This window comes from Camellia sinensis, chromosome 5 (assembly GCF_055761805.1).
Source record: "Camellia sinensis isolate YWXY chromosome 5, ASM5576180v1, whole genome shotgun sequence".
In the NCBI taxonomy this organism is placed as follows: Eukaryota; Viridiplantae; Streptophyta; class Magnoliopsida; order Ericales; family Theaceae; genus Camellia; species Camellia sinensis.
Window position 1 is genome coordinate 195,227,859 of NC_138965.1, and position 23,709 is coordinate 195,251,567.

General features: G+C 38.4%; 1 protein-coding gene and 1 long non-coding RNA gene across 2 annotated transcripts; one reads left to right on the forward strand and one right to left on the reverse strand.

The window, feature by feature from the left end:
• The first annotated feature begins 931 nt into the window (after positions 1-931).
• On the forward strand, positions 932-4,550 carry LOC114266820 (uncharacterized). The gene is made up of 3 exons (XR_003630780.2): positions 932-1,401; positions 2,936-3,034; positions 4,201-4,550. It is a non-coding gene; the product is annotated as an uncharacterized LOC114266820 (long non-coding RNA).
• A 6,739-nt stretch (positions 4,551-11,289) lies between these two features.
• LOC114266826 (uncharacterized) lies at positions 11,290-11,715 on the reverse strand. Its single transcript, XM_028207762.2, has one exon. The coding sequence runs from the start codon at positions 11,713-11,715 to the stop codon at positions 11,290-11,292; it is 426 nt and encodes a 141-aa protein (XP_028063563.2).
• Between the last annotated feature and the right edge of the window lie 11,994 nt (positions 11,716-23,709).

Sequence of the window (23,709 nt, forward strand, 5' to 3'; positions counted from 1 at the left end):
ACTAAAAAATATTTTAGTCACTGTATAGTTAGTTTTGGTTATTAAAATTATGGAAAATGCCTGGTAGCTCGAAGCTACCAAGCTCGAAAATGGCTCGAGAGGAAGAGGGAGAGGGAGAGGGAGAGAAAGAGAGGGAGAGGAGAAAGAGAAGGGAGGGAGAGGAAGAAGGTCGGCGTCGCAGCTCCTCGCCCCGCCGTCGTCGCAGCTCCCGCCGTCGTCGTAGCTCTCGCCGCCGCCTCTGCTTCCTCCTCCGTCGCAGCCCCGCCTATGTCGCAGCACCACCGTTGTCTGCCCAGCCTCCCCTCCTCCTCAAACCGGTTTTTATGGCCCCCTCCCCTCCCTCCTCCTCCTCCTCCTCCCTTCTCTTCTTCTCCCTTCTTTCTTCTTCTTCTTCGTTCTGCAAAACCAGGGAAGGAAGAAAAAAAAAAAAACAAAAACAAAAAAAAAAACAAAATCGACACCAAAACGACATCGTTTTGATGTCGAGCCGCGTTTCGAGCCGCGACATTCGAGCTACGTAGTATGATCGTAAAATTATTTAGTCGTCGAATGAAAAACAAAAATTTATTTTTTATTTTTGACATCCAAAAGTTGAGTCACCAAAAATTTATTTTTTATCTTTAACGACCAAAAAAAAATTAGATTGCTAAAAGTTATTTTTAACAACTAAAAAAATATTTAATCATGAAATAATAAAAATATTTGAAGAAAACTTTTTAAATTTTAAAAAGAGTTATAAAATTAATTCACGACCAAAATATTCAGTCGTGAAGGATGTAATGGCCATTATAAAATTAATTCACGACCAAAATATTTTGCACATACATATATGTATTCGCACATGTAGATACACACCGTCTCTCTCTCTCTCTGTTGGGAGGGCAACGCACAAAGTATTATTTTTTCTTTAATAAAGCGCACTCACTAGAGTAACGTCACACAAATCCACACCACGCTCAAACCAGTTACTTCACCACCGCCCGGGTCTCGGCAGCAGGAACAGCGATATAGCCCATCCTCACATCATCAGCACCATCATCTGAATCACGGAATTCGAAGCTGTTGGGATTAGCGAAAAGAGACCAGATCAAGTAAAGAGTTCTGGCAGTGATGGCGCCACAAGCGACTCCTAACAACAGAGATCCAACATCCTTGATAATGCCCTTAGTGCGATCGTTTAACGAGGTGTAGAAACCAAGAATTGGGCGTCGAATTTCTTCATCGATTTTGGATCGATGGACCAAGTGAGAGGGGTGAGTGGGGAGGAAGGTGAGTTTGGGTCGAAATCTCTGGATTGGGTGAGGAAAAAGTTGAGGGATGGATTGTTATGTTCAATTGGGTGAACAAATCGTAGGTTCAATTGGAGTCAAGAGACTCGAGATCTTGTAGCTTCTTTCTCTGGTGAGTTTGTATCTACACCTATTTTTGCATACATTGTTATACTTGTAGCATCTCGTTATCCTTCAATTTTTTCTTTGCCTTCCTATCAGTTCAGCTTCTGTTTTCTGTAGATCTGCAAGAAAGACAATATCTATGTTTATTATTTTTAATTTTTCTATCTCTAAACCATGGGTCTTAAATTTATCCTTTTACGTGCATGTATAATATATTTCCTGTTTTTTTTTTTATTATTATTAAATTTCTCCTTTTATTATTATTATTGAATTCATGCGGTTGTATGTGTACCATGGGTCTTAAATTTCTCCTTTTATGAGGGCTTTCATCAGTCACTTCGTTTCAATTGGTACCCTATTATATAGAGCTAGCTGAATGTTGCCTGCAGTTTGAACTCCCTCAAAAACAAGATAGATCTTGCTGTTGTGGGGGCACAATTTGTGGCCTTGGGCAGTGTGGCTTCTTCGGCTTCCCTCTATACTTGTTCTATGTTTTTTTAAGGGGTTGGAATGTTAATGAAAGCTACATCTGACATATTAAACTATCATGTATCAGTCATTTTTTTTTCTCCTTTGGTTGTAGTTCCTTGTTGCAATTATACTGATGTTTTTGCTTTTAAATCAGTTGAAATGATTTTGATGCCCAATGATGGATAACTAATTATCTTGAGTGGTTACTTCGGTTTTCATTGGATGCCTCTTCCATCTTCAGAATCGCCGCCGCCGCCGCCGCCACCACCACCACCATCATCATCATCATCTTCTTCTTCTTCTTCTTCTATTATTATTATTATTTAGTTGAGAGAGGCTTCTAATGATAAACCATATGACTTCAACCAACAATGAATTATGATAGCTATGAGATCTGAGGGATTTTACAAGTGTTTTTGAAGTGGTGGATTTTGCTGGGTAAGCTAGCAAGGGGATTGAATTACTGATATGATATTGATGTTGATCTTAAATTTTTTTTTTAAACAAGTATTCTGTTTTCTAAAATATATTTTAGATTTTTGATCTTTGACGGTGCCCGCTGCCCAATGATGAAATTCATTCTCTTGAGATGTTGCTTAGATTTTGTTAACAAGCCTTCTTCATCATCTTTGTCATTTTCATCATAATCAATGTGGTGGTGGGGGTTATTGTATTATCATTATTATTATTATTATTGGTGTGGGGTGTTGTGTGTTGTGGTTGTGGTGTTGAAGGGTGTCAACAAAATTCGTAAGAATTCAAGATTGATGAATTAAGATAGCTATGACATCTAAGGGCATGTTTTGCACTAATAATGTGAAGCTTATAACCTTCTTTTCTTGGAGGTTGGTGACTTGATATGCAATTGTGGTTTTACTAACCTTGTGTTCTTAGCTTGATGAAGAAAAGAAAACCCATTTTTTATGTCATAATTCAATGAAATCAAATTCTTCTTTTGGTGTTCTCAGGGTTTTTTTTTCATCAATATCTTGAGGCACCCTAACCATCTTTTATTTTGTATTATCATTTTACTTATTTACATATTGTTTCTGTTTTGGTGGTTCATGCAGATTCGTTGGAGGAAAGTGTTACTAAAAAGGATGCATATTGTATGCACTCAAAATTTCAGTCACAATTGGTCATGGGTTGCCCAATGAAGCAGTTTAAAGGTTTATATCCATCACTGGTCTTTATGAATGGTTTTCACTTCTGTGGGTATGTCAGTGTCATGTACCCTTTTTTTTGTTTTTGTTTTTGTTTTTGCTTTTGTTTTTATAATTCACATCTGTTTGATGGTGTGCAAAGGCTTTTGATGAATTCCATCTTCAAAGCATTTACTAGTCATTCAAGAGTAATTATATCCAAGGCTTTCCTTAGTCACTTTGTTTCTATGGTGCCCCCAACTATTTAGACTTACTCATGCTGCCCCCAGTTTGAACTCTTGCTAAATAATAAAGCGAATTCTAGTCTTCTAGTCAGATCATGCGCTTAGGGAACACAATTTGTTGTATCACTATAATTGGTTCTCTTGTTTTATATGTGGGGTTGCATTGTTAATGAAGGTGTATGGATATTGCAGTGTTGTGTAGATATATTTCTTGGTGTTAGAATAATGGTTATGTGCTGGCTGTTCAACATCGACTTAGATAAATCACAAATACTGAATGATAATTTATTATCACTTGGCTGTGAGAGTAGTTTATTTTCTGCAATTTTTGTTTGAAATGCAGCATAGAAAGCTAAGTCTGTCTAAATTGCATCTGATAATTTTTCTTGTATCCATTCTTGATTTGAGGATGCTTCATGTTGCAATAATTTGTCATTTTGGTCTAAAAAAAATAACCTTTATATTTAAAAAATATCAAAAACAAAAAATATATATATATATATATATATTCAAATAACAAGTGGAAATTGCAACAAAAAAAAAGAAGTATTGTTCTGATCAATCGGCCGGACGACTGGCCGAATGTTCGGGAGGATTGCCCGGGTAGACCAAAAAATTCATATACTCTCTAGTCTACCAAACATGTTTTGAAATGTGTTTTAGAATCATATTTTGAAAACTATAATCAAACAGAGGGTTGGAATATGATGGTGAAATCATGATTTGAGACCCAAACTAAACAGATATATAGACACTTCAAATGATATTTAGCATATGTTGGAGAATACTCACTGGATTGTTCAAATATCTAACATTCTGTGATTAAATCTCCTATTTCATTTTTGTTTCATGTGTTAATCTTGTCCTGAATTCCTATGGATTTTGCAATCTATTGTTCAGAGCGTTTGAATTTTATTCCTCCAATCTAATGCTTTTAAATGTTTCCAGGTAAGTGTGTGAGGGAGAGACGTGAGGGATCGTAGAGATGAGAGCATCGAGGACCTGCTCAAATTCTTCAAGGATGAAGTTGCTGCTTTTCGTTGAGGGTGTGCTTGTACAGAAGAAGGATACTGATGAGACAATCAACATCATATCTCATTACAATTTGTTACCTGTATTCCTTTCCTTCTTTGGTTCCTCATTTTAATCTCATTATGCTCATCTTCTGTTATATATTTATTTAATTCAATTTTCTGATTTCCTAACAGTTGTTTGCATACATTCTCATAATTGTAACCCGGAAGTTATTAAACACATCGTTTAATTGTTAATATATAATCTCAAATCTATTCCACGTCTCTTTATGGTATTTTCGGGTATGCAATGCACATATTCGTGTTGAAGTTGAGATATCAAGTAGACCAGATTGTATTGAATGGATTATTATGAATTATAGGTTTATTTTGTTGGATGTTGGTGCAAAAATTCCTTTCAGCGACCAAATTGTTTGGTTGTGAAATGTCACAATTGGCGACCAAATTTTTTGGTCGTGGAATGTCACAATTGGCGACCGAACATTTTGGTTGTGGAATGTGATAATTGGTGGCCAAATTTTTTGGTCGTAGAATGTGACAATTGGCGATTAAAATGTTTGGTTGGGAAAATATCACTTTTTGCGATCAAAGTGTTTTACCTACTAAATGAATTAGTCGCTATAATGATATATTTAGCGATCAAAAATTTAGTCGGCAAATTTAATTTTTTGTCGACTAACAAAAGTTTTAGTCGCTAATTACTTTTGTCGATTCTCAATTGACGACCAAAGTGGCAACCAAAAAAATTAGTCGCCGATAACTTATACGACTAGAAATGGATTTTTGCCGATTAAATTTTTATCGGCAAAAGTGCGACTTCTTGTAGTGAATGGTCATTATTATTTTTTAGTGTAAATTGTAAGGTTCTAGTGGTCTATAAATAGTTCATCTCATCTATTCTTTTCTACACCAACTATTGTTTATACTTGAGAGATTATTAGCAAAGAATGGTGTTTTTCTTGGTAGAGTTTTGGGTTCACCATCTTGTGCAGAGTTGGCCTGAACTATACGGCAAATGGTCGGATTGTTGTATCCTAGAGGGGACAAGTCATAGTTTTCGTGACTGCTGTATCAGTATTTGGGTTCTTCCTACCGCAGTGGGCTTGATCTTCTTAAAGAAAACGAAATATTCATGCCTCAACTTGATCTATTTATATCTCATTTTCTTTACATTATTTATCAATAAAATATAATTTTTTTGGTATTTTTACCAACATCATCTCATCTCTCAGTGTTTCGTCTTTGATAAACATAAAAGGACAACACCACTTCCCTACAATAATGGCTTCCAAGCTCCTACAAGATGGTGGAAAATAAAAAGCTGGAAGGTGAGCTCGGAGGGTAGTGTTGATGCCTAGTGCTTCACCTAGTTCATAGTTTCGGGGGGTTTTAGTCAAAATGTGCCACCCTTCTCTTCTCAAAAGGCGTGGAGGAAAACCATCTGGTGCAATTGATGTCGCAAAAAATGCACCACCATTGTTGAGGCTTCTTTCGTAAGGAATGATATAAGATTACTGATATCTGTCATCGGGATCTAATGGTCTCAGTTCAACATCTTGGATGTAGTTACCCCAACAACAACTACTATTCATGTCTTCTTCCTTTGAACAAGCATATGATTCCCTATGAAAGGCAATCCAATACTTGTAAGACAAACCTATCAATAAATTCTCCATTCAAACTAATCATAAACATGCTAGTAGCCTTTAGAAATTGATTATCTACATCTCAAGGTTTTAAAGTATCACAAAAACAAATATTGCCCGATATAATGAATTAGGTGATCATTATCATAAAATTTTTAAATCACTGGTCACAATAAGGTTTTATAATAGCCCATTCGATAGCATCGGTTGTGAATCAGGCTGTTAATTAGACAAAATATCAATATGTATTGCAAATTGACTTATAGATATACAATTTTTACCTATAAGTGTTGGGAGTCTAAAAAATTATTATATATCGGTTTATATTTAAAATTATGGTACAAATTAATGCACAGAAAAAAACATTTCTCCTATTTTGGGCAAGTTGGATTTTATATTGTTTATAAAATACCTTAAAATTGTTTTTTAGGTCTTTGAATTTAGGGAAAAAATTGTGAAGCAAAATGAAAACAAAAGGAAAAAATGAACAAAAATTATTTTCTATATTATTCACTTTTTCTTTCTCTCTGCAAATTCCAGTCCAAACACACCCTCTACAAACGTCCTAATTTTTTTTAAAAAAATCAATATTGGTCTTAATTATGGACTGCAATGTATGATTGTACACTTCTACTTGGATAGGTCTTGGCCAAAGCTCTGCTTGACCATGATAACACCTTAATTTCTCAAAGCTATAAAATTAGGGAATGAGTTTTATCCGGTCGACACAACAAATTGGAGGGTCATGCTTAGATCTGTGAAGTTTATCATGGGTTTTACTTTAACTATATAAATCGTTTATTTTGTAACTTTTTGTGAGTTGATCATCTTAAAAAAACATATTGATTCAATAATCATAATCATAATCATAATCATATAATTTTATCACATTCATTTTTTTAAATATTACATTTTTTAAATTATATTTATCGTTCATTTTTATGAGTACATATAGGATAAATTACAAATACACCCTTGAAATTTACTTAAAATACAAATTGCCCTATTTGACTTTGAAAATTATAAAGACTCTATTGTCAGAATTTTTTATTTAATAGAATTAATCAAAAAAAAAAATTTTTTTTTTTGAACTACTTGCTTATACAACAATAAACTTACCAGAATTGTTAATTAAAATATATTTGTCACATAATTGAAAACTGATAATTAATTTAATAACTTATTAGTAAAAGAAATTATTTTTCATGCAATTACAATTTAAAAGGATACAATGTAATTTTTAAAATTATAAGAAATAAGTCGTATTTTAAATAAATCTCTTAACATTCATGTTATAAATTTCATGACAATCTGAATTTTATTTTATTATTTCATGGGGAAGTCCAAGTATGGATTTGGCATGCAATAAAATGAAACACAAAAGTCAAGAAGTTTGATTTAGGATACATACCCTTTGTGAGACCCATGGGGCTTTAATGCATAATAGAGATTGGAACTTGGAAGACAAGGGTTTATTAACAACTGGAACAAAGGTTGTTTCTTCATCATCAGATAAGTAGTTAACATGCAACTCCTTGTTCTGAGGCAAAGGCAGGTCCTTCACATTCAAAAATCCGAAAAAGGTAGTAGCCTTTGATTCTTTGTCTTGGATCACCAAGTAACCTGAATTTGGGGCATCTGGTGGCAATGAAAGAGATTCCGGAGATCTCTGGATGTGGGAAAGCAACCTTGTTACATACATCTCTGTGTCCAAAAGAAAAAAAAACTTCTCTCTTTATGTTTGTTATGTCTATATATAAAGAATTTTAACCAAATCCAAAATTAAAATATGTTGAAAGTTGTCAAGTTGACGCATACGTTCAAAATCAATTAACTTGCTAATCGACTCACTTTAGAAATTTTATTGATAAGGGTTGAGCAATTTTTGAAATTCAAATCTCAATTTAAAAAAATTGAGCGATTTGTAAGACTTGTTCGTTTCAATGATTTAAATTAGGTTGACTTACTTTCAAGTTCAAATCTTAATTTGAGAGAACTTGAGGATTCTGTGGGACTCAGTACGGGTTCCGTTTGATAATCCGAACTATTTATTTTATAAGATTCTCTATGTATATTATACATAAAAAAAAATTAGATCGATTTGAATAATCGTAACCTTTTCATTTTATCTTATGTATTTCTAAAAAAATGAATGATTTATTTTTAAAAACATACTTATCATTTCTTATTTTGGAGACAAATACATTAAAATAAAAAAAGTTAGGATTATTGGGTTAACCTAATTTTTTTCATAGATAACATACGCTGAGAGCCTTACAAAATAAATAATTCGAATCATTAAAATAAGACTCGTGGTGAACCCCACCAAACCCTCTCAAATTTTCTCAAATTAAGATTTCAACTTGAGAAAAGTTAAACCCTATATACTGACAAATATCAATGTGTAGTCTAAATTTAATTTTTACATGTACCCACAAAACACTCATATGGTGAAAAAATTATTTAATATTCTTGGAGCAGCATATGTTCATATTCCTTCACTAATCATCATACACTATACTTTCTCATATTTCTCAATCACCTAATACAAAATCATAAATCTTACTTTCTCCACCAATCACAACACTTTAGAGCACCACCTAGTCGTGCTCTAAGAGCCTCCAATAACCACTCTCTTATTTTGATCACATTTTTCAATTATGGACAAGTTTTCTAGCAATATTTCTCGGACTGGAAGTTTTACTGATAGTTTAAGAGATGAGATTTTCTCTAATTTAAAATTTGAATTAGAGAGTGTTTTTCAGTTTGTAGAATTTATAAATAAATAAAAAATTAAATCAATTTAATAATTATAACATATTTAATTTATCGTATTTGTCTATAAAAAAATAAACTATAAATGTGGATTTAAAAACAAATTATCTATTTTTTTTTTATAATAAAGGTAATAAATTAAATTTATTTTAATTATTAAATTAATTTAATTTTTTTTATAAATAATATAGACTCTAATCTAATCTTTATTGCGTGGTGGATCCATAACAGTTCGCCGTCTATGTGTGCCACGTGTGTGGCTTTGTTTTAACCGTCGGCCGGACATACATATATCGACATTTTCCGTATATGTTACTATCCATCCCATCTGTCCAATGCACGGTATCACTTAAATATTTTAAAAATAATATTAATATTAAATAAAAATTTAAAAAATATTTTAAATTATGAAAAAAGAAATTTATAATCAAATAATTTTTAATTATTTTCATAATAATTATAATTATAATTATTTTAATTTTGTCATCAATAATGTGTCAAAACAAAAATACGTGTTTTAATATAATTAATAAAGAAAAAATATCATTTTATCCACTAAATTATTATTCAAAAATTAATTCAATTCCTGCTCCTTTGATAATATTCATAATTTTACACCTAAATTATTTGCAGGGGTTTGGCAATAAATTTTTTTGGCTAAAATAGCCGAAAAGACCAAAACTAAATAAAAATCAATAAGATAATATATCATATTTTACACATCATTCAATCACTTTTTCTCTCACAACTATCTATTCAATTACAAAAAAATTCATAAATCATCCAAAACAATACTATTTTTCATCTGATAAAATAACAAAAAAGTTAATTGAAATCGTCAAGTTCCCAAATGAGGCCTTGATTTTGCATCAATTTTACCCCATCGTCAATTACTGTCTATGATTAAACAGAAGTTGTTGGTGTAACGCCGAAACATGACTTGAAATTTTATTTACTACAAAACTATTCCCAAAATATCAATTACACTCCTAAATAAAATGAAATTTGAGAGTTTAATTGATATTTTAGTAATAGTTTGATAGGTAAAATAAAATTTCAAATGAAATTTCGGTGTTACGTCAGCAATTTTTGTTTGATATAAACGGCAGCTAATGACAGAGGTAAAATTGATTTAAAATCAAATAGTTTAAGTGCAAAATTGATATTATTAAAAGAATAATGGTTAAATTGATTTTTGAGTGATAATTTAGGAAGACAAAATGATATTTCCTCATTAGTAAAACATAAAGGCAAAAAATATAAAAAAATTAGTAATGTGCCAATAGTTATTTTTTATTTTTAATTTATTTTATTTTATTTTTTTGGACCAGTAATGTGCCACAAGTATACATTTTCTAATTCCCAATCCAAATACAAGTATAGAATCAAACTATAGGACCTACACACAATATCAGGATAATTAAAGTTTTTTAGAGTTCCGGTGTGTTTGGTAACGTTTACGTTTTCAGTTTATATTTACAAAAATTTTACAAACTGATTTTTGTTTATTTTTAGAAAAACATAAACTACAAACGCGTTTGGTAATTGACAAAATATTTAAAAAAATTTAAAAATATAAAAAAGAGTGAGAAATGGCAAGTAGCGGCGGAAGACGGTGGTGAAAAGTGGTGACGGTGGGTGGTGGGTAGCTGGTGCTGGCGGGTGGGTGGTGGTGGTGGTGGTGGGTGGGCGGGTGACGGTGGCGGGTGGTAGCGAGTGGGTGGTGGTGGTGGCAGCGGGTGGTGGTGGTAGGTAGTGGTGGCAGGTGGGTGGTGGATAGCAGGTGGTGGTGGGTGGTGGCAGGTGGGTGGTGGTGGCGGTAGGTGGCGGGTGGGTGGTGGTAGGTGGGTGGGTGGGTGACGGTGGCGGGTGAGTGGTGGGTGGTAGCGAGTGGGTGGTGGTGGTGGTGACGGGTGGTGGTGGGTGGTGGGTGGTGATGGTAGGTGGGTGGGTGACGGTGGCGAGTGGTGGGTGGTAGCGAGTGGGTGGTGGTGGTGGTGGTGGTGGTGATGGGTGGTGGGTGGTGGTGGCAGGTGAGTGGCGGGTGGGTGATGGTGGTGGTGGTGGTGGTGGTGGGTGGTGGATGGTATGTGGTGGGTGAGTAGCAGGTGGCTAGTGGTGGTGTGTGGCTGGTGGTGGCAGGTGGTGGCAGGTGGGTGGTGAGTGGTGGTGGCAAGTAGGTAGCGGGTGGTGGGTGGTGGCCGGTGGATGGCAGGTGGGTGGTGGGTGATGATGGTGGCAAGTGGGTGGCAGGTGGGTGGTTGGTGGTTGGTGGTGAGTGGCAGGTTGATGGTTGGTGGGTGGTGGTGGCCTGTGGTGGGTAGTGGTTGAGGGTGGGTGGTGGGTGGTAGCGGCGAAAGACGGTGGTAGAAAATGGTGGCGAGGTGGTGGCTAGTGTTGGGTGGTTAAAAAAAAAAACTCAAAACTCAAAACAGAAACACATTTTTTGGCCAAATTTATAAACTGAGACCACTGATTTATAAATCAAAAAATTTACCAAACAAGTTTTTATTTAAGTTTTTTAAATTTTTGTAAATATAAACAGAAAACTGAAAACGTAAGTGTTACCAAACGCCACCTTTTCATTCCCATTTGCTCCTAATCACATGAGTGTGCTTGAAATCATAGGTTAATACCACACTTTTATCCATTCTTTTCAACACAAACCTCTCAACCAGCACATAGCAACCAAACCTACTCCACCCACCAACACCAATCCGTACATTCTCTGTTTTATTCACACTAACTTGCCTTTTTTCGCCGCCAAGCCACCCTCCTCTCTCTTGCTCCCATTTCATTCTGTCAACAATTAGCGAGCTCAACCCAATATTCACTTCTTCTCCTACACCAACAAAGCTCGTAAACCAATTCACCCCATCGGCCACTCTATTCTCATCCCACACTGCTTCTCTGCCCCCTACAGTGACTATTTCTGTTTGGACTGCAACATCCACAAACACAACATTCCCTTGATTATAACCATTTTCACAAGGAATATTTGCTCTCATCTTTGCTCAAGTGTCATCTCATAAAACATTGACTTTTTCATCTGATCTCTCGATGTTCCATCTTTGATAAACATGAAAGGACAATACTACTTCCCTACAACAATGGCTTCTGAACTCTAGTAGGAATAATGGGAGATCGAATGATAAAAGGCGATCACGGAGGGCAGTGTTGATGCCTAGTGCTTCACCAAGTTGGTAGTTTTGGGGGGTTTGAGTACGAATGCACCACCATTTTCTTCTCAAGAAGTTTGGAGGAATCCCATCTGGCGCAATTGAGTTGGCATAAAATTGACCACCTCTATGGTAAGGAACGATATGAAATTGTTGATATATGTCATTGGGATCTAACATTCTCGGTTGGACATATTGGATACAGTTGCAGCAACAACTCGTATCCATGTCTTCTTCCTTTGAACAAGCATATGCTTCCCTGTAGAAGGAAATCGATTCTAGTAAGATGAACTTAGCAATAAATTTCATCAATGCAAACAAATCATATACATTCTAGTAGCCTTTAGAAATTGATGTCTACATCTCAAGGTTTTAAAGTGTCACAAATTGAATATTGGTCGCAGTGTAGCAATATGATGAATTAGGCCACGTTGTCATGAAATATTTAAATCACTAATCGCAAAAAGTTTTTATAATAGCCCATTTGATAGTATCGATTGTGAATCAGGCTATGAATTAGACAAAATACCCATACTGTGTGGACATATTTTTTGGATAGCAACACGTGGCCAAGGTGGCACCGAAATACCAGCCAAGGTGCCACGTGTCCTTGACTTGACGCCGAGGTAATCTCGGCTAGGCCGAGGTTATCTACGGAGATACCAGAATCTGAAATGAGTGGATAAGTTTCAAGAGTCCTAAAATGAGGAAGGACTTCAGCCTGGATAAGGATAAAACTCTTAGGGAGTTTATTTTTATCTATTTGAGAGTCTTGGATAGACATTGAGCCAAAGTCCATTGAAGTTAGGCTTCTATAGGGATCAGGTCAGTGTTGGTTATAAAAGTAAGGCACCCTCGTGGATCTAATGTACGCTTTTTATATTCTGAATAGTGAGTTAAGAACTTTGGCTATCTTTGAGAGATAACTGACTTGATCGTCGGAGTGCCCTCGGGTAGATAAACCACCGTCGGAATCTTATCTTTCTGTGACAGGTCGTTCGAGCTTAATCTATTCCGCTGGTATTCTTCAGCTGAGTACCTGTTTGATAGTGTGGTCGGAAATTGACACACACAATTTGGCGTCGTTTGTGGGAAAGAAAGGAGAATAGATGGCCAATGATGGACAAAAAGAGAAGGTTGGGGACAACATCCCTACTGGAAGTGGCAAACATGTTGACCTTGACGTCGAGGAAAATAATTGCAACAAGAAAACTCGGGATCAGAATCCCAGAGAGAAAGACGTCAGCCAGGAAGACGACGTACCGAAGAAATCAGACGGAAGCGGGTATTATAACGAGGACGACCTCTAGGTATGGAAAGATAGATGCCTACGGAGGGACGATGTAATAACCCGACCCTCGTACATGTTTTTTGATTTCTGATATATGTTCAGTCCCTGTTTTGTGCTTTTAGAATGCTTATTGTGAAATCCTATGAGAAATTAAGGTTAAGTAAGTGAACCCCATGTGTAAGGATGCCTATCTGTTTAATAAGAAAAGTATCTGTTGCAACTATAAAGTTTGAATCAGAAATTAGAAGCCTTAGGGGCTTAAGTATCTGAAATTAAGTTCATATATGTGATCAGCATAATTTTTGGGTAATATTAAGCGTTTCTGTGAAATTTCAATTTCGGATGATTAAACGATTGAGTTTTGTCTTATTCATGTCTTATAGATATGTATAGATATGTATATGGGTTCTTAAACCATTTGACTCATGAATGTTTAGTTCAAAATATTCCCTGAGAGAGAAGGGGGGAAGAGGATAGGATCAAGAAGGAATTGAAAAAGATTGAAGCTTAAGATAAGTTTAAATTCCCTAGTTCAACCCTCTTCTTTCATTTGAGGTAGAAATGCCATGATGTTGTTGTATGATCTAGAGTTGTAATGGAGATTTTGAGTGTAGATGTTGAATGATGGATAAGATAATCTCACCACTTGAGTGTGTTAATCTAACGTGAACCATCTAGTAAGAAAATACATCTTGTCTCCGTAATTATCAAGTTTGTATACATGCTTATGATCATGACCTTGTGTAGCTATGTTATACGTGTGTGTAGTAAAGAACCTCAAGGAATGGAATTATGTTTTTGAATTTCAAGTTCTCTTAAATCACCTTGAGTTGAATTTCATAGTTGTATCTCTTACTTACATGCTTTTTGAACCATGAATTAGCAAATGAATGATCTATTTTAGACCGCTTTAATATGCACCAAGAGTTGAACCATGTAAGAAATTCGGACTGAAAAATGCAGAATCGTCGCACGTGCGGGAGTCATGGCCGCACGTGCGGGGCCAATCGCTGACGTGCGGGGGTTGTGGCCGCACGTGCGGCCCATGCTGAAAAACATGGGTTGCTCCGTTTTGCGTGTAGGACCCTCTAATATTGTCCGAATATATATTTGATGCCTTTTCGATATTTATAAATTCCTTCGAAGTAAAGCCAAGCAGAAAGTAATTTGATATGAAAGATGAACTAAATTGCAAGTTTGAATTTGTGCAGGGCACACTCCGGGAGGAACAAGCACGTCATCACGACACTGTGAGTAGTAGTGCGCTTCACATATAGCTAATGATTGTCATTAGCATTCTATTAACGCATGACTATTATGTATGTAACTATGTGAATGAAGCCAAGCATGAAAAGAAATAAAGGAAAGAATGAAATACTTTCACATGACTCTAAGTGTTTGTAAGACTCGGGGCCTATGGCCATTCCGTATAAGTTATTATGATATGAAACAAAGTGCTATACGGGACTAAGTGCTACGATGTGAGTCACCTCTAGAATCCGTGTAAGGCACCTCTTGAGTTCATATGAGTATGTCCAAGGGCTTAGTGCCAAATTATCCAAGGGCGTAATGCCAATCTATTTAAGGGCTTCGTACCACTATGTTTAAGGGCTTCGCGCCGCAATGTTCAAGGGCTTTATGCCACTCTATTCAAGGGCTTACAGCCATTATGTTTCAAGACATTATGTTTCAAGCCGTTATGTTTCAAGACTGGGCCTAAGGCCGTTATGAAATTAGTATAGAATCAGACTAACTATGTGTGCGCTTTCATATGCATTGATCTATTATGTTTCAAGTTAAGCATTGTTTTATTTAAGTATTGCTATTCACTGAGCCTGGCTTACTCTGTGTTGTGTCTGTTTCTGTAGGTAACCAACCAGGTGGTCAGTCCTAGCCATAACACCCGTTTTCTTTTGTCAACCTTCGTGTGTCCAGGCACTTTACGAGGCCACTTATTTGTGAAGTTGTTAAGATGATTGGCCTACTTTTTGATTGCCCATCTAAGGTTGAATGTATATAACTTCAATAGTTTTGTATACGCCCGATTTTAGGGCTGGGCTGGGACTGTATATATGTATGTGTATAACTATAGCTAAGGGATATTTTTGGACTTTATCCGCTTATTCTGCTGTATGTGATCCTGGCATGGTGTTAGTAGCTCAATGGAGTTGTTTGTCTCATTGTTGTTTTTATAGTTAGTGCTTCCGACAAGGCCCCATATGTTATGTATACCAGGTTAAATGTTCGTTTCTGAATAAGTCATGCCCAAACTTTTAGGGGCAAGTTTAGGGAGTGACAGACGGCGAGATGAAGGGAATGGCGAACAAATTGGCAGACCTGCAAATGGTCGTCAATTTCATGGTGCAGAACAACGTCATGCAGCCACCGTTCCCGTTACAAGATACGCCAATTCTAGCGACCAAGAAAGATGCCTGAAAAGGGGGGCAGAAAATAGTTCCTGCAGTCCCTCAGCACGACATGATTAAGGGACATCCTCACCGGCCTTCGCGGGAGGTCGGGCATGAAGAATCAACGAGGAGAGAATCCCAGAAGACACGTCGAGCCAAAGAAGCCTGCACCAAAGAACATCGGGATGTTCAAGCAAAGGAACTCTATTTTGACACCAAAAGGACTCACAATGACACTGGAAGTAGCGCACCGAAGAGGCTAAAATCTGGTGATAGCCGAGCTCCTGGATGGACCAAGGAGGATCTGAGGGATTACCTCCAGAGGAAGCGACAAGATGCCGAGGTAATCTCTCCGGTCAAGCCGAGAACGCCGTTCTCAGTAGAGTTGGACAAATTTGAGGCCCCGAAAAGGTTCCATATGCCGACATTCCAAATATATGACGATAAGTCGGACCCCAACTTTCACGTCAGCTTGTACCTGAACTCAATGGCACTATATACCGGGAACGAGTCATTGCTTTGCAAGGTGTTGCCCTCATCCTTCAGGGAAATTGCATCGGACTAGTTTCACAAGTTGCCGAAAGGAACTGTGAAAAGATGGGAAGGCCTGGCCGAGATGTTCGTGGCCCGGTTTGTGATAAAGAAACTACAGCCATTAAGGGTGGACTCCTTGATGGCTCTGAGAATCAGTGAGGATGAAAGCCTTAGGGCCTATGCCAAGAGGTACTATGAGGTGTTCAACCGAATACCAGGGTACAACCAAAAGGTGGCGGTCGTGTCTTTTAAGAACAGCATGAACGATGATTGTCTACTTCGAAAATCATTGGCAAAGACACTGCCAAAAAGTATGGAGGAACTCATGGCCAGAATTGAGAAGTATGTGAGAGCCAAGGAAGACACGCCGGGGACAAAGGCGTCGAAACAAGAGAAAAGAAACGGCTCGCTGAAGCAAGGCCTAGGTAACATTGGGTACAACAAGCAAGAGACAGGATTAAGGGCTGCGCAGGCAATCACAACCGTATTCCAAATCCCGGTTTACGAAGTCTTGGAGAAAATTCGAAATCAATCCTATTATAGAGCACCAGTAAGGATTCCGGGCGAATTTATGAAAAGAAGCCTTGGCAAGCACTGTGCTTACCACAATGAAGATGGACATCTGACTCAGGGGTGCAGAGCCCTGAAGGCACATCTGGAAGACCTGGTAAGACAAGGTTATTTAAGGGACCTTGTAGACGAGGCCAGGACAAGGAAAGAGCAAGCAAGACTACCTCAAGCACCGGCAGCACTGCCTCCTCCAGCACCACAACCGCAGGCAAGCGGACCTCGAGTGATCAATGTGATTCACTCGAAGGTCAATGAGAACAAAATACGTGAGGAGACTCAGAAGGTAAAACACTTGAAGAATGTGTACCAGGTCCGGCAGAAAAAACCTAGGGCAGACGAGTGCCAGGGACCAGTGGTGTCCTTTACTGAAGATGACCTAGAGATGGTATAACATCCTGTCACGACCCAAACTCGCCCCTGTAGGTTTAGCACCGTAACCGGCCAGTAATCCGTGAATTACCAAAGGCCTCTGAACAGATTAGTAAGTAATAAGGGGCTACGGAAGCAATAATACAAAATAGTCAAGGTCCAATGAGCTGTGATAACGTACATGGGACAGAACATTTCAAAACTTATATATATATATACATAAACACGCCAGTCCAGATATACAATATTTACAAGGTATTCACGGATTGTACTTCCCAAGACCTGACTTTACAGAACATACACAGGACTAGCATGAATACAAAAAAAAAAAAAACAGCCATGGCATTAGGCTTCGTTCGGAACCTCCTCGGGAGGCATAACAGTTGGCTGACAAAAACAGAACAGAAGGCTGTCAACTCTGGCCCTGGTCATGTACCGGCTCACCTACATACATAATATAAACCGTGAGCAAAAGCCCAGTGAATAATAGCAAAGTAAAGGGTTTTAATGAATGAGTTCGCACAGATTCAGAAATCATAATTCAGTTTCATATCAAAATCATAGTTTATCCAGATCATATACAGACAGATATCATAAGTCATGATTAAGTTTACATGATACATCCATTAGCATTAACATAATAGAACAGAACATAACGTATACACGTGGGGTTACGAATAACCAGTTCCATAAAGGAACCTCTGGATCCGAGTAACAGAACAGAACAGAAGCTGAGCCCCCGTGACAGGGCCTCCGGTATGGGTAATAGAGTGCAGACAGAAATAAGTTCCGTAAAGGAACCTCCGATACTAGGTAACAGCTAACAGATATCACATGATGCTAAGGATGTCACGAATATATATCAGAAATTGAACAATCATTCATTGTACAGAACATATCATTTCGGAAAACAGATCTTGTTTTATCACACAGAAAATAGATACAGTTGAACATAACTTTACTAGATTATTACTCACTGTTGGCCTCGAGACAAACAGACGGAGCAGGTTAGTCAGACAGGACGCGGCACGTGACCTACATAACACATAACAGATACAAACTTGAAACACACGTTCTAATTGTACAAAACTTATTTCGTTGACTCTAAGTGTGTTTCTAATCTCTTATCCTCATTATGGGGTCTTAAACATGGCCTAGGAATGCCTAGGATGGAATGAGGATGCAAAAGTGCCTTAAAAATCATTTCACAAATTTTGCTGAAGATAAGGTCCACGCTCGAGCGTGGTTTTCCCCGCTTGAGCGGACATGCAGAAAATGGATCTCCACTCGAGCGTGTACTTCAACTCTCGAGCGGATTGCAAACTAATGAAAAAGTGCTGGATGCATGACATTCACGCTTGACGGGCGCTCGACTCCCACTCGAGCGTGTGACACAGACCCTCGCTCGAGCGTGTTTTCCCCCACTCGAGCGGACTGCAAAACACGCAAACTTCTAGGCATACGCATTTCACGCTCGAGCGTCACTCTCGCCGCTCGAGCAAAAGTGCATGTACTTAGGCTTCACGCTCGAGCGTGAAAGTCCCCGCTCGAGCGTGGGTCAAATTTCTGGAAAATTCAAATTGACCTCCAAACATGAAATTCGACCTTCAACCATCCAAAACTCATTTTTCTGGGCCAAATCTTTGGAAAATACTTAATAACTCATAGAACAACATGTTTGAAGAATCATTTCAAGAAATCATGCCCCAAGAGTAAACCAATTTGTGCAAAATCAACATGGACTTTATGAATATGCTATTAATTCAACATGCAAGAACCTCTTTGAATTCAAACCTTCCAAAACATAACCAAACTTAATAATTTGATGGAAAATAAGTTGAATGGCTATAATATGAGTGAAATTGACACATGCATGGAAAAAATCTTAGAATTCCAACTCAAAACATGGAAATTTGTGCATGCATGCATGGATTCCTTAGAAGGACAATTCAAGTGCTATGAATTACACATGCATGTATGTATTGAGCTTTAATTCACCAATCTTAGCTTAAACCTAACATGAGTCCATTTAATTCACTAGAATTCTTACATTAACAAATCAATTCCATAATTAATAGGGTGAATGCCTACCTCAAGTCTTGAATTCCTCAATGTGAAAGCTCTAATATGCAAATCCTTCTATTCCTCCTAAACTCCCAGCAAATCCCTTGTTGAATCCAACTTCCCTTCAACTTTTTCTCTCTCTTTCTCACATTTTGCATCAGAGGAATGGAGGAGTGAAATGAAAATGTGAGCTAGTGGAGTCTAAAATAGTCCATAAGTGGTAATTGATCAAAAAGTAAATAAATAGCATTATTTTAATCTACTTCAATCGTTCTGAACCGAACTTTAATTAAATCTACCATAAAATTCTATAAATCCTAACTAGCACATAACACAAGCCGATTCCTGATTCGGACGCCGATAAGGCTCTCAATTCGTGAACCGAAATTAAAATATGAACAGATCTTTCTATGCCTAAGAGATAGAAATACAAAGATGATAAAATACTCATGCAAATTAGTTCTAAATCCTTCCTAAATTATTGTTAGGCTTAACTAAGCACGAATTAACGTTAATCTGGGGTCGGGGTTATTACAGTCTCCCCCTTTTAAAAGAGTTTGGTCCCCAAACTCGAATTACCTTCATTCTGGAAAAACATCGGGTTCAATGGAAACAATTCCGGATATCTTTTCATCATATCTTTTTCTGTTTCCCAGGTCGCATAGGTTCCTCCGTGGTTTTGCCAATCCACTTTTACCAACGGTATTTAGTTATTTCTCAATCTCTTGATCCTGTGGTTCACAATTTGAATAGGTCTTTCCTTGTATGTGTAGTCATCTTTCAAAAGCACATGTGTCGGTTCAATGACGTGGAGTGGATCTCTCAAATATTCCCGAAGCATCGATACATGAAAGACGTTGTGCATATGTTCCATTACTGGAAGCAAGGCTACTCGATACGATACTGGATTGATCTTTTCAAGGACCTCATAAGGTCCAACGTACCTCGGCACCAACTTGCCCTTAACACCAAACCGAGTTTGACCCTTCATCGGGGTTACCTTTATGAACACGTGGTCACCAACTTCATATTCCCTCTCTCTTCTTCGAACATCGGCATAGCTCTTTTGCTGACTCTGTGCGGTTTTCAGATGCTGCTGTATTAGTTTCACTTTCTCGGTTGTTTTTTGCACAAGTTCCAGTCCCAACAAAGGTCTATCACCTACTTCAGCCCAACATATCGGAGAATGACATTTTCTTCCATACAAAGCTTCGTAAGGAGCCATTCCAATGCTTGAATGATAACTGTTGTTGTACACAAATTCAGCTAATGGCAAGTAGGTCTCCCAGTTCCCTTGGAAGTCTAACACACTGTAGACACCCCATTTTTGACCGACCTTAAGACTCAGACGTCACCGATTGAGCGCTTGGTGATGTTGCATAATGTGCTCGTTCAGAAGTTTCAGAGTCGCGGCCGTGAGCCCTGCCTCCGGACTTCTGAACCCTCTTCTGTGCCTTGCCTCGGTTTGCGAACCAGGCTCGATTTTCGCTGTTTCTTTTTTTGAGGGGAGGGAGAGGTCCCGTAGACCATCTCTCAGTGGCCGTGGGCTACATTTTGTGGCCGCAGGCCATTTTGCCCATTTCGGAGTCCGGTACCCGATTTTCGGAGCCGTCAGGCCGTGTGCCTCGGTTCGGGACCGCCTAACCATCTCCGTTTGTTCTAATTTTTGGCATACTTCCTTTCTACTCCCTTTTGAGGGACACTGGGGTCTAAGAAACCCACTTCGTGGCCGAATGCCATTTTCGGTGCTTAACAGCCCATTTTCGGGACCTCGAACTGCGCGTTTTGGCCCCCGAACATTCGTTTTGCAACGGTTTTCGTTCATTTTTGGCAGGTACCTCTGTTTCATCACTGGGAAGGTCACTGAAGGGTGGGAGGCCAGTAATTATTGCAGCAACCAGTTATATATCCTTCGACGCCCTCCGACGCCCGTTTTTCACACTTCCGGGCTAATGTTGAACACCTTGGGCCCACTTTCTTGAACTTTGAACCACATACTTGTGATGTACACACATGGGAGGACCCTAAAAGTTGGTGGCCGGCCACTAATGTTACTTGACCCTTTTGAACCCCTCATTCCGGGCTAATGTTGAACACCTTGGGCCCACTTTCTTGAACTTTGAACCACATACTTGTGATGTACACACATGGGAGGACCCTAAAAGTTGGTGGCCGGCCACTAATGTTGCTTGACCCTTTTGAACCCCTCATTCCGAGCCAATGTTGAACACCCTTGAGCCACTTTCTTGGACTTTTAACCACAGGGTTGTGTTGAGGACACATGGGAGGACACCATTATGTGGTGGCCGGCCACTAAACCAGCTTGACCCTTTTGACCCCTAGCCAGCCGGCCACCTGCAACAAAAATACCTGGCCGGCCATGATCCTCACACTGTTCACTTTACAGCTGTATAGCTTTATCCCCCAGAAAATATCTATATCCGGGGGATATTTTGTGGGGGAAAGCTTGCCTCCTTTTTCCCCCACCTTTTGCCCCTCTTTTTGGTCCATATAACCAAGGGCCAACACTTGTATTAGGGGTTAGAGAAATTGCCTTCAAGCATATACATTCAAACCTCCCTCTATCTCTCTCATTTTTCCTCAAAAACATCCAAGTTCTATACTTCATTCCTTCATCACCACCAAGCACCACCACCACCACCCCATTTCCAGCAACAAGGAGGGCTTCTCAAAGGCTAAAGGTGCTGCAACTTGGTCCAAGAAGCAACCAAAGATTGGTCTACAAGGGTGAGTTGCTATTTCACCCTTTTTGGGCTTATTTTTGCAACTTTTCTTAACCATATATGCTTTTTGCTTTGAGCTCCGGCCATAACTGAGAGTGGCCTTTTTTTGAGCTCATTTTCACTTTTTCTTAAGGGCTCAACCCTGTTTGAGCCCCCCATATTACACTTGCTTCAATACCCTTCTCAAATACCGTTTTCTTGCATGATTTTTTTAGCTTGTGTGTGATCTTTTTTGGAGCATGATATAAACTGTAAATAGGCTTATTTTCAGCCCCTCTTCAACATTGAAGAAGGGATCAACACTGTTTGGGACCTCCATGCTATACTTGCCTTTATACTCCATTTTTGGTCCCATTTTTGCATGCTTTGGCAGCCTATTTTGCTTTGGTTTTTGGCCATTTTACAGCACTGAAAATAGTCTCATTTTTGTCCATTCTTCATGTTTCATTTAGGGCCTTTCATGGTTTGGGACCTCCATATGCCACTTCATGTTATATCTCTCTTTTGGTCCCCATTCTTGCATGTTTTGTTAGCCTATCATGCTTTTGTTTTTGGCCATTTTACAGTTCTGAAAATAGTCTTATTTTGGCCCATTATTCATGTTTCATTAAGGGTCTTTGGCTGTTTGTGGAATATTTTGCATACCTCATGTTATAGCCTCTTTTGAGCCTTATTTTGCATTGCATTTCTAGCATGTTTGTATACTGTTTTGGAGTTTTTACAGTTCTGTAAATATGCTTATTTTTGGTCCCTCTTCAATGTTGTAGAAGGGAATTTTTCAGTTTGGGCTTTACATATACCACTTGCCTCTTTGGCCACCTTTTGGCCTTTTTTTCTTGCATAGGAGTGCAGCCATACCTGTGTTTGTTTTTGGGGTTTTTACAGTTCTGGAAAACATCATATTTTGGGCCCCTCTTCAATGTTGTTGAAGGGTCCTAACCCATTTGGAGTTAGCAGCCGTGAGTTGCTTCATAACCTCATGTTTAGGGCCATTTTCGCATGCTAATTTTGCCCTATCTTTGCTTGCTGTTTGGCCATGTTTTGTACTAGTAAAATGCTTATTTCGGGGCTGCCTTGCTTCTGTCTTTTCATTCCATGTGCCAATTATGCATGCTTTGTATAGCTGTAGTTCATTCTATGCGCCTAACTTTGCATTTCGGGAGAGATTCCATGCATCGGGTGTGTTTTCGCCTCATTCCGGGGCTGTTTTCTCCCACATTTCAGTGCTGAAATTCCCTTAGCATGTTTTCATATCATTTCCATGCCATTGCATTGCGTATGCCATTGCCTCGGTTTGCGTGCCCGTGTGCACGCATTTCGAGGCACTTCATTTTCATCTACCGGCTTCTTATGTGAGTGTGGCTGAGGCTCTCTCATGTTAGTATAAGTCCATGTTACATTTTCCATGCCATTTTAGCCATATTGCATTGCGTATGCCATCGCCTCGGTTTGCGTACCTGTGTGCACGCATTTCGAGGCATCTCATTTTTACAGCATAGTGCATGCTAGGTTGTATCTTAGATCGCATTCTGTTATTTTCTCGGTTAGCGTGCCCGTGTGCACGCATTTCGAGGCATCTCATTTTTATAGCATAGTGCATGCTAGGTTGTATCTTAGATCGCATTCTGTCATTTTCTCGATTTACGTGCCCGTGTGTACGCATTTCGAGGCATCTCATTTTTACAGCATAGTGCATACTAGGTCGTATCTTAGATCGCATTCTGTCATTTTCTCAGTTTGCGTGCCCGTGTGCACGCATTTCGAGGCATCTCATTTTCATAGCATTGTGTATGTTAGGATTGTATCTTAGTCGCATTTCATGCATGTCATGCATATTGCATCG

Bases quoted from the DNA above. Each gene is read 5' to 3' on its own strand.
- LOC114266826 (XM_028207762.2), bottom strand. From the start codon at position 11,715: ATGAGAGCAAATATTCCTTGTGAAAATGGTTATAATCAAGGGAATGTT.